This window comes from Podarcis pityusensis, assembly GCF_964106645.2.
Source record: "Podarcis pityusensis genome assembly, chromosome: 1".
NCBI lineage: Eukaryota > Metazoa > Chordata > Lepidosauria > Squamata > Lacertidae > Podarcis > Podarcis pityusensis.
The window spans coordinates 52,561,848-52,573,878 of record NC_138028.1 but is presented as its reverse complement, the minus strand read 5'-3'; the positions used below and the strand labels follow the sequence as shown (position 1 = coordinate 52,573,878).

At 41.9% G+C, this 12,031-nt stretch overlaps 1 protein-coding gene and 1 long non-coding RNA gene across 5 annotated transcripts in view; one reads left to right on the top strand and one right to left on the bottom strand.

The window, feature by feature from the left end:
- Window positions 1-12,031, bottom strand: part of LOC308475470 — a 597,484-nt gene that overhangs the window by 436,476 nt on the left and 148,977 nt on the right. The gene's annotated exons all lie outside the window — the stretch shown is intronic.
- The window catches only part of TSPAN18 (tetraspanin 18), a 160,258-nt gene that overhangs the window by 143,234 nt on the left and 4,993 nt on the right, over window positions 1-12,031 (top strand). For all 4 annotated transcript variants that reach the window (XM_081002259.1, XM_081002257.1, XM_081002258.1 and 1 more), the window contains 3 exons: window positions 449-523; window positions 9,902-10,000; window positions 11,443-11,622. In XM_081002259.1, coding sequence (XP_080858385.1) covers window positions 449-523; window positions 9,902-10,000; window positions 11,443-11,622 — 354 coding nt within the window. The remainder of the gene's footprint in view (window positions 1-448; window positions 524-9,901; window positions 10,001-11,442; window positions 11,623-12,031) is intronic.

The window sequence follows — 12,031 nt, the reverse complement described above, 5'->3', positions numbered from 1 at the left end:
GTTTTTGTGTTTTTATATTGTAAACCGCCCTGTGATCCTCGGATGAAGGACAGTATAGACATTAAATAAATAATAATAATAATTTGCCCAATGACTCTGGGGCAGGAAATCTATGTCAAAGTGATGGGGGCAGGGAGGCCTTGGCAGGGAGGCCAGAGAGTGGAGGATTTTAAGTGAGTTGGTATGATCAACAGTGAATCCATATGATCAGCAGAATGGTTTGTAAAGTAAAGCCTTGCAGTTTTGCAGTCTGGCGTGTCCCTGGATGTTTTGTTGATCTATGGATTTGGCAGATTTCTTCCAGTGTAGCTGCAGATTTCCTTTGCATGGGGAGGACAAATTCCTCACTCAGCTTGATTTATCGTTTTGATTATTTTGAGAGATTCTGTCCCAGCTGTTTGCTGTAGATGTACAGTGATTTGTCTGCCTTTCTTTTTCTCTCTTTCAGTTCTTCATGTTTATTTTGCTAATCTTCCTGGCAGAACTCTCAGCTGCAATCCTGGCTTTTATCTTTAGAGAAAATGTAAGTATTACGATGTCAGCATGGCACCCTGCAGATTTTGGTTCAGGTGGACTTCAAGTTAGAAGGTTATAAGCTTGCTGAGTTGATATCTGTTAGGATGGCAGTGGACCATTTCCCCCATTATTACTCCTGGTCTGAACATCATGCAGTCACCTGTTGAATGCAAGCAAAAGAAACTTGTGTCAAGTAGATGGTTTATGTGTAGAGGAGATAACATGCCCCCCAAAGGTTTCCAGAGTTAAGGAGCTTATGCCGGCTCATACTTAAAAAAAAATCATCCTCATTAAAATTGAATTAGCTTTAGTTTCATAGATCACAGTCAAAATTAATAACAGTTTGAGAGGTTAAAAGAATATAGCACAGCAGGATAGAAAGAAGTAAATTCATCATAAGTTATTTCATTGTGCCAGTATGAAGAATCTGTCACATGCATGCTTTTCCAAGTCTGCAGTGCAATGCTTATCTATCCAGTACCACCTGTAGTGAAAACAGAGCTTTAAATCAGCTCAGATAGACCAAACATTCCATTAATAAAACTGCTATCATATTTAGGCTGCCATTTTCCTCTTGTCTAGAGGATGGACTAAGCTGATGCCCTATCACAAGTCCATTCCATCTTTATTTGTGTGAGTTTTTCAAAAGAATGCACAAAAAAATCTACGTTTGAAATATATGCATTTGTATGCATTTCTTATGTAAAACACACGCTTTTTACTTATATGTATTTCAATGCATTTTCCTCATAAAATATGTATGCTTATTGTCCATAAAACCCATATTTTTGTGCATACCTTCTGCTTACTAAAGCTGAATTGCAAAATCTAACTGCAAGCAAGTTCAGTAGTGCAGATTTACCCACAATTCTCTGTGACGCAAAACAAAATACAAAAAGAGACAACTACACATTCCTAAACAAAGGGATTGGGGTTTTTTGCTTTTACATGGGGGGGGTCCTTGGTTGGGGGGTGGGAGACTTGGAGCAATGACCAAAGCTTCCTAGGAACACCCACTTCCTTAGAAACTCTACTGTAAGTGTTGACTTGCAATATAGGCAAACATGAGATACTTCTCCTTTTTTTGCTTTCACTTGTTTTCTTGTTGCAAATGTGAACACAGGAAACCCACATTTACACCTTACATAGCCAAAGTTAGCTGGTGTGTCCTGGTGCGACTTCAGTTGCTTTTGTCCATTGTTCTATTTGGCAAATTCAATTTCCTGCAAAAAATTTGCTTTGCTTTTGTATTTTGCTTTGTATTTATTTGCCTGTTTTCTGGCCCAAATCTGCAGCCTCATTTCTGTGTGTTTGGGGTTTTTGTTTTAAAAAAGAAGAGCTAAAGATAGAGACATTTAGCAAATAAACCTATGGGAATGGCAGAAAAACAAAGTTTTCACTAATAGGGTGAGAATGAGAATGACACAAAGGAGCCTGTGGACAGAAACTTTGGCATAGTGTAACTCAATGCTCTATAAACACAGGGCTTGCTTTTAATTCCCCCGTGTTTAAGGAAGTAGGTGGTTAGATTTTTAAAAACATTGCAAGCCCCAAGAGCCCATTGTGTTCTGTAGTAAGCTGCAGTGTAAGCTTCCAAGGGGTATTTTGGTTCACCGCTGTGGGAGCTTGAATAATGGTGTGTCTTAAACATATACCTTTCACTTGAGGTTCAAGAAAACGTAAGATTTTTCCCTGTGCATATAGAAACATACATACCTGCATATATAATTTTATTTGTATGCCACCTTTCCTCAGTTCAAACCATGCTCAAGGTTGCTTACCACATGAAAAAATTGCATAACAACATAACAAAAGTAGTCATAGTAAATGAAACATTTTTTAAAAAATACACAACTAAGCCAAACCATTTCCACATAAATCACAAGGGCTAAAATAAAGATACAAAAAAATCAGCAGCAATAACCCCCAACCACAACAGCCTCTGCCAAACAACACCCTAGCCTAAGAGTCTGGGCAGCAACCTCAGCTTTTGTAGTTGGAGTCAGTCAAGACCCCGTCCTCCCAGGCCAGATGGAAAAAGGCCTGAGTGAATATTAAACTTTCCATTCTAGTCACTCTTCATTTTTCTCTGGCCTTTCTGATATCAACTGTATGATTCACAGTGTTACCAATGAGCTCATTCTCCTGTTCCTTTATTCTGCCCATATCACCTCTCCCTGCCTCCCTCTTAGATTCTTTCCTTCCAAGATACAAGTTTTGGCCCATCTCTTTCTCAAGGACTCTGCAAATTCTGCAGCTCCCTGTTGCTAATTTATTGCTTTCTTAACACCCTTTGTGCTGGCTAAATAATTGCCACTAATAATAATGACACATAGTAACATTGTTACTAAGCTTTCTACCATCAGTTTGGTGCTTTTTTTAATATATGCAGATTTAGGAAGCTGTTGTTGCAGGTTTGTGTGACTGATTAAACACATAAATTTGGGAAGACTCAGTGGTAAAGCAACTCCAGAAAGTCCCATTTTCAATCCTTGTTATCTCTAGGTAGAAGTAGACATTCCTGCTTGAAACCCTGAAAAGTTGCTGGTCTGACTCAGTGTAAGGCAGCTTCCTATGTTTCTATGGGCTGTGGAACTGAATTGCACACATTACTTACGTTGTACAGTGGTCACAATGAAATCCAGTAGCTTGATCTTGTGCAAAAAATTAAGATTGTGGTGTTGCATCCTCAACAGGGCTCAGATATGTACCTTTATTTCATTTTGCAGTTGGAACCCACTTCCAATATTCAATACTTCCCATTGTTTGTCAGAACAGCCCTGAGAACCTTGGACTTACTCCCCACCCACAAATATTCCCAGTTCTTTGTTCCATCTTGCAAGTTTTCTCTTCATGGTCCATAATCTCTCCTGTCCTCCAGCTGTGCATTGCTCTGAGGCTTCTCTTGACCCTCCAAAGTATATTTGGGGAGGACATGGAAAGAAAGGGGCTCATTGCACTAGTGAGAATTGTTGAGCTGGCTTCCGCTAGCACAATAATTTAGCTGAACAAGAACCCTAGGGGCTTTTTTACCCCAAAGTAGAGTTCACATTCTATTGCTTATATCCTCTTGTTATTAATACAACCCACCATGTCTCTAGGCTCATGATCTTGGAAAGTGTGCTTCTGTTCATAACATATGTAGACACTTGTGTTTGGGTGCCCATGCTATCAGGGACATATGTTATTACTTCTGTTTCCATGGCTTTATTTCCTTAAACAATATGTACTTTGCTTTGTGACTTAGAGGAAAATGTATTTTCTTTCCTTTAAAGATCTTCAAGATCTTTACCTGTAGTAATATATTGCAGTATTTCAGTTGGTTGCTCCCGTTAATGAATCTGTTGAAAGCAGAACAATCATCTTTCTTTCTTTCTTTCTTTCTTTTTTAAAAAAAGCCTTTTACTGGTTTGACAGGACTAATTGTAGTGTGTGTTTTATACAGAAGAAATTAATGAGGGAGCAAGTATAGAGTACCCTTGCAGCAGACTTAACAAGGATTTAACATCGGTTTAATTTTTCCCAAAGAGGCTATGTTTTCACCATTATTATTTTTCTAAAAAAAGAAAAGACCTTAAAATAAGTAAAGAAGTGAGGTTTAGAAAGTCAATGCTGAAAGAGTCATATCTGTCCAAAGGTTAGAAGGAAATAATGTCTCTCTTCTCAGCTGGTGTTCTCTGCAATTGAACAGAAGGGAAAGAACTGCACTTTGTAAGGAGTTTTAGATACCCCATTTCAAGTAGCACAGGCAGGGAGAAAGCGTAATTGTGTCTTGGTGGCAACAGCTATTGCTCTATAAATAGCGACCACTTCCTGGGGATCTGTTGGGGTCTGGTCAATACAGCTCTTGTTTTCTGAATTTGTTGAATTCTTTCAGGACAGCGCAAATAGAAGACCTCACACATAGTAGAGGAAAACCACACACTTGCAGAAGCTGTTACGCTACACATTTAGGTATCAGCAGTCCAGGTGTGCATGTTTTTCTTTCTGTGTGCCTATGAACAGTGGGGATATGCTTTCCTGTGATTGTACAGTGTTTTTGAGCATGTTGCAGCATTAAGGGAGGGAAACCAAAAGAATAGACTATGGGTGTGGCTGTGCAAACTATCCTTCAGGCACAAGCAGCATTCATTTCTTGCATCAAGCTCACCTAGTGACCTCACAACTCACAAAGTTTTCAACATATGCCTGTACTTGGCTGGGTGGGTGTGATACTTTATGGCTGCAGGGAGCCTCACTGAGCATTCTGAGAAGCATATTCTAGAATCATTGCATTTTACAATGGCTATTGCAGCACCCTTAGTGGTCTTTCTGATATTAGCGCTGTGGCCCAAGCATCTTCTGCAACTTTGCAAGGGACTATGGAGCACACCACTTAGATCACATTGTCTCCACTGACTCTCCTAAATGTATTGCTGCCCCAAGTAGTGTTCCTTGTGTTCCTACTGTAGTTGAGCCAGCCCAGTCTGCCATATTAGCAGGGATGCTAGCAGGACAAGTAGGACATGTGCTGCCCATGCTATTCTTAAAGGTAAAAGGTAAAGGGACAACTCTGGGGTTGCGGCACTCATCTCACTTTACTGGCCGAGGGAGCCGGCGTACAGCTTCTGGGTCATATGGCCAGCATGACTAATCCACTTCTGGCGAACCAGAGCGGCGCACGGAAACGCCATTTACCTTCCCGACGGAGCGGTACCTATTTATCTACTTGCACTGCATGCTTTCAAACCACTCGGTTGGCAGGAGCTGGGACCAAACAACGAGAGCTCACCCCATTGTGGGGATTTGAACCGCTGACCTTCCGATTGGCAAGCCCTAGGCTCAGTGGTTTAGACCACAGCGCCACCCAAAATATAGGTCTTTACTTGGCTATAATTGGGGTACCATATCAGGCTGCGTTCAGGTAGGGGGAACCTGGAGAAGAGTCTCTGCAGAAGGTTGCATATGATCATAGGAAGCTACCTCATACAGAGTACGACTCTTGGTCCATCTATCTCAGTATCGTCTACAGTTTAGAATCTATACTGAGTGGCAGCAGCTTTCCAGGATTTCAGACAGGGGAGTCTGCTTGGAGATGCTGGGGACTGAGCCAGAAAACTATCACATGTAAAGCTGTGGCCCTTCCCCATCAGATGTTGTGGGCTACAACTCCCATCAGCTCCAGCCAGCATGGCCAGTGGTTGGGGTTGATAGGAGGAGTAGTTCACAACACCTGGAGGGAACCACATGAGCTATCCCTGACCTAGTGACAATATCTTGGTGCACAATGCTTCCTTAAAAACCAGCATAAACCTGTGAGGTGGGAAGGTTTGTTTGGAGGGCGGGGGTGGCCAGTTGGCCCAGAATTACCATTTGAACACCCCTGTGTGCCATGTACACCATCCCTTTGGTTCAGTGTCAAGTGCTAAATCAACTAAGTGGGTGGGTAAATATTTCCTAAGATAAATATTTGGAGTGGTGGTGAAGAGGTAATGTAATATGTTTTGGCCTACTGTTACTTCAGGCAGCCGAGCCACAATATGGTGATGGAGGTAGAAAGTTGAAGGTAATTAGTTGTGCTGAAGTAACAGATCAGAGTGAAAGGATATTAAATATCCTGGCAAGTGTAGAAATTATTTCTTTGAGTGCTGCACCATTCCGTGTAGATGCAGCCTCTCCGCACTTCCTTATTAGCTTATTGGCTTGTGAGGTGGTATTATGCTTAATGCTCTGCATAGCCCGTCTCCCTCTTGAGACAGATATAATTGATAGACGCTTCACTGTCTGCCTTATGGTGCAACACAACTTTTCCTTGTACAACATCTTGTGTCCAAAGCTCTCACAGCACTATGTGGGGTTAAATTATATAGTTAGAGGTAAATAATTAATAGCAGAGGGGAAAGAAGAAATTAAGAACCACAACAAGGCTTAAGAGAGATGTTATCTGCTGAGATTTGAAGTAGGGCAGATAGCAGTGAAGCAGACAGGCAAGGAATCGGTTTCAAATGGCTGAAGCTGTTAGAGGAGAAGATCCTTCCCTTGAATAAAGCTTGGAGGGTTGGAGAAGAGAACGGAGAGGGGAGCAGCGAGGGAGAGTCAGCAACAGTTGAGAAGAGCTCACAGTTTAGAGGTTTAAAACAATGTTAAAAACAAAGTGGTTTTCAAAGTGAAAGAGCAAAAACCACTATTAGAAGTTTAGAACTTGAGTCTTATTAAAAATGAAATGAATGGTGAGGCTGAAGACTTGTGGTTGTTGATACACCAGCACCACCACAGAAAGTGATGTTTTCTCTTCTAAAGAGATCACGGGCAAGTCTCATAGTAAGAGACAGGTGAAAGGTTGTTCTCTTACAAGTGACAGCACTACAACAATTGCTGCTAGGTGCTATTTGTCATGTGTGAGGCTTATCGAGTAGCAGCTGGAGGCTGCTTTTCATCAATAACTGCCACAACTTACTAAAATACCTCATTAGGAAGATCAGCATATTAAGGTGGTGGATGTGCTCTCAAGTGGAAGAAGATAAACAAGCTTTGTAGTAGCTGTGGAAGAATCCATTATTCCTACTCTGCTTAGATCAGTCTGGATCCTTTTGAGAGAAATGACCTTCCCCACATCATGTGCCAAATGTTGCCTTTCAGAAAGCTCACAATAATAGCTATATGGCAGGGCGATGCTACTCCAAATTCATTTCAGCTTTCATAGCAGTAGCAATACCTGCTGAATAACTTTCCTGCTGTTTAACAATTACAGGCATAGATGTGCCCTTCAGCACCTGAGGTCAAGTTCATATTGGGACTGGCAGTAGTTCTTTTTTCTTGTCGTTTCAAAATTTACCTGTTCTTATAGTTGGGAGAGAAGCTGCTTTCTTTATCACCTCCTCTCCTCACCCCCTTCCTTCCTTCTATAATGTAGGAGCATCCCAAGCACAAGGGGAGTTTGGGGAGGGGAAGGGAATGAGAAGATGGGGAGGAAGGTTTTTCTCCCTGCTGCAGCAGCAGGCAGTTAAGGAGGTGGGTGGGGGATCCCATTTTCTCCCTGGGCCCCCAAGCAGTTCTTCTTCAGCTCAGCTTGCATTCCAATCTGGAGGGAGGTCTGCTTAGAATACACATTCCAAGAGTGCCAAATTTGTATGCTGACATAGGTAATTATGAGACTCAGCAGCAGCACTACAGAATACTGCATCTATTAATTCAAGTATTTTTATGCAGTAAGGATAGGACACAGAGAGACCTTCGCAGCCTAACACAAACCTCTAATAAAGGAGAGAAACAGTGCTTGGTCAGTACTACTGATTTTAGACTGGTTTGTTTTATGGATTTCTTTTAACACTGAAAATAAGCCGTGTGACTTATATTATTAACTGCCTCCCGCCCCCACCTTTGTCCAGATACTTGGAACAAAGTAAAATGTTATACTAGTGAAAGGAAGGAGTTTCTTTTCTGGCCAATAAGCACAATCCCAGCGCTGGGCTTTGTTTTAGGTCAAATCTCATAAAAATCACAAACACAAACCTCAAACATTTCCTTTGGGATCATGCCTGTCAAAATAAAGTTTTCACTTTATATTCAAATGACTCTTTTGTTTCAGAACTGGTCAAAGGAAGCCAATTGGGACTATTACCAACTGTAATATTAGTTTCAAAGTCTGCACTTAGGAAACAGACAAGCATCAATAAAAAGTCTGGGCGGCTGTCTCCGCAGGATGGGAGCCTGGGCGGGTAAATTATGCAAAAGAAGGGAAGGGAAACACAATGCTGGAGCACATGGAGTGGCACCTTCTAACCCCGAGGCCCCTGACGGTGCTGCGTTATTTCCCCGGGGAGAATCTCCATCCGGCCTGACTAATAGGCATTTCCACTCGAAGGGAACATGGCCTCTTCACATTGGAGTTGCTGGAGGTGTAGCTTCAACAAGCCCACTGTGACTTCTGTGAAGTCTGCAGGATTTCCATTAATTTTAGTAATAAAGTTCCAGGGAAAACAATATAAAAAGTAAAATGACCCCCCAGTGTGTTGGTAGCACACGTTGTATTACTGAGAACTTCTTAAGTCTTAACTGTTAAGTGTTCATTCTGCTTAAATGCGGAAGAAGCGTCAGAATGTGTGTGTGCATGTGTTTTCACCTACCTGGTTAAAATTTGTTCTGCTATACTTCTGGCATGACTAAGGGCTCATCCACACTTTGAACTGCTGCTTCTCCCCAAGAAAACCTGTGGTTTAGTGCTGAGTCAGAACAGACGAGTTTTCTGCAGATTGCCATTGGTTCCAATTTAGCACTAAAGACTGAGTTTGCCATGGGAAAGGAGCAGGGCTAAGGCAAAAAGGCTTGGACCCTTGGCTAGAAGGCACAAGACAGGCAGAAAACTCTTTGGCTCCATGCTTTCACGGGACAAACGGATCTCTGAATGAGCGCTAAGAGGGATCTAGAAAGATGGTTCTAGCAGTGACCACAAAGGGTACTCTTATGAGCAAGCGGCTTTCAGCAAATTGCCATCATTTCGATTGAATTTATTCCCAGCCTTTATAGGAGGGAAGTGGCCTGAACTGGTATTTAATTTTCTGTTTTTATTTGCAGTTGTCATTCACCATGACAGTTGAAGATGCAATTAACAAAAGTTTATGAGCATTGAACATGTACAGTGTTAAAGTATAATTACTGACTGTAAAACTGGAGAAGCAGTGGAATGAGACAACACGGGGGTTGTTCACACACAGTGCTAAACCATGGTGTAGCACTACATGAATGAGACGTGGCATACCTGAGCAAAGCATAGAGTTCACATCCTTGCCCCTTTTCTCTCCTCCTTCTGAGTGGCTGGGAGGAATGCTTCTGTCTAGTTCAGATGTACTTTTAAAGAACCTTCATTTACAGTTTTGACCGGGCCTCCTGGTTCAAATGCGAAACTAAAGCTGAGATTACTTTAAACTGAACAAAACTTGACAGATGTCTCCCTCTTGGCTTTGCAGGAAGAGACGGGAGTGCATGAGAAAAGTACAGTATTTCTCCAGTGTTTCCCAACCTCACCTGGGACCTTTGCATGCAGAGCATAAGATCCACCACTGAACTGAAGTCTTTTCTCTCAAATTATTAGGTGGGAGGAGTGTCTTGAGCAAACTTCAAGGGAATATGAAGCCCCCTCATGCCATGGCCTTTTCTATCCCAGCTCAGAATAAAGGATATGGGTCACCTATCAATTTATCAGCAAGCATCTCTCGTGCTGGCTATCCTGGACCCAGGTGGAATTAGCACCCCGTCTCAGTCACAAAAATTTAGACGACCTTGTAAGGTTAATCTATGATGTGCTCAGAGCACTGGCAGCATCTAAGCACTGCTAGCCACTATATTTCTGCACTTTGAATAGCAGGCATGAATCATTTCTCGTTTTGCTTCATTCTGTATGTTGCAGTTGACCAGAGAGTTTTTTACAAAGGAACTGAAGAAGCACTATCAAGGCAACAATGACTCCGACGTCTTCTCTTCCACCTGGAACTCGGTCATGATCACAGTGAGTAGTAGCTTGCCTAGTGCATCACTGCAGATGGACCCTGAGCCCTAATGAATGATCACTAGTCACCTTTAAGTAGCCTTACAAAGCCTAGACAGATATGTATGGTATATGATACAATGGCCAAGAGGTAAAATGTAATGACTCCCATCCATTTGTTGGGGAGAAAACGGATGGCAGACAAAACGCCACTTCCAATTTCTTCACAAACAGCTGGCTGGTATTTCTGGTTTCTTCTACACACGTGCAGCTGCATCAGCCTGGTGGATTGTCTGCAATCAAGCCTGATTCCATGCCCTATCTCAGGGGTAAGGAACGTGGCTCTTGAGACATCATTGGGCTTCAACTCCCATAAGACCCAGCCAGCATGGCTAATGGTCAGGGATTATGGGAACTGTAGTCCAGCAACATCTGAAGGGCAACAGGATGCCCACCCCTGCTCTTCCTGGATCATGGTGAATGTGAAATGCTTTTCTAATAGTCCTCTGTAACTGATGTGACAATTGGTTGTGATGGCTTTCATTTTAGCATTATATTATTAAGAAGACAGGGAGACTAACCATAATGCTTGTCCATTAGTTCTGAAGATAGTCAAATATTAATCTCATCCTTCCATCAGTCAGGCACCGACAATATTTAATTACTTAAAATAAAAATAAACTGAGAGTCCTTCTGTACATTACATTTGGCCGTGCCAATGGAGCATCAGCTACAGGAAGATTTGGGCAGATAGGCAGGCAGGAGAGGATGTCTTATTCTACTGGATAAATCACATTGGCCATTATCCATAAAACTAATTACAACAACGAAAAACACTTTCATTCTGTGTTAAGGCAGGCTTTGTAGTTTTCCTTTCTATCTGTCTTAAACTCCCAGGGAAGCTGTTCCACTGTATTAAAAGCAATATTGAGATGTGTGTATATTCTATGTCGAGGCAACCTACATTCTGCACCAAGAAAGGCTGAATTATGCAGTAGAAACCATGTGGATTTTACATGCACACGTTTGCTTATTTTGCAGAATTACTTTGTGTTGCTTAATTATGAGAAAGAGCAAATAACTATCCAGGGCACTAAAGACTGAGCACTGGAAACTCCCCTGAGCCAACTTTGATCTTTGAAGATTTCGCCATATGTTACACCCACAGTTTCCAGCTTGCCTTCGCAATCCTAATGGCTAGTCACAAGCTTTTTTTAAAAGGGTGGGTGGGGAGGAAAGAGGGAAAAAATGAAGCATGGAAAGCTTTGAGAGAATCTAGAACTGTGTGTTGTTTGTATGTCTGCAGAAGCCACACAGCCTGCCATACTGAATCCATTTGAATATGGATGGTTCCTATGCATCTTCTGTCATTCAGGTTTCATATTATTTTCAATGGCTCTGTGATGCCTCCTATCCTGCAGAGAGACAGTATCAACTATTTAATCACCTTTCCTGTCTGCTAGTTTGGCTGCTGTGGTGTCAATGGTCCAGAAGATTTTGAAACTGGCCCTCATCTTCGTCCCCTGTATTCACACGATGCAATTCCTGAAGCTTGTTGCCGACGGGAACTCCAGTCTCGTAATGGAGCATTCATCAACAAAGAAGAGTGTCTCAGGGGTAATGATATGTATCAAAACCAACAGGTAAGGGCAACACAGAAATGGGATTTTAAACTATTGGGTGGGGGGAATGTACAGTATGGCGTGTGCAAGCACCCATCTTAAAGTCCCTTAAAAAAAAACTTATTTGTGCCAAAACTGATGTAGACTTTGCCCCTTTCTTTTTTGATTAACACAGTGGAATAAAAGTGTTCAATGATCTTTCATGATACTTTCCACAATCCTTCAGTGTGATTTACTGTTGCCCACATTTTTCAGATGAGGAACTGAGATTGAGAGATGGTAACTTTCCCAACACCACACAGTAGGCCTATAGAACAGGAGAGAAAGTTGAACCCAAGGATCTGTGACGGCTTTCACAATTGCAAACCATCCACCATACAGAATTGAAACCTGTTTTGTGTTTCTTATAACTGGCAGAAGTAGTGAAGGC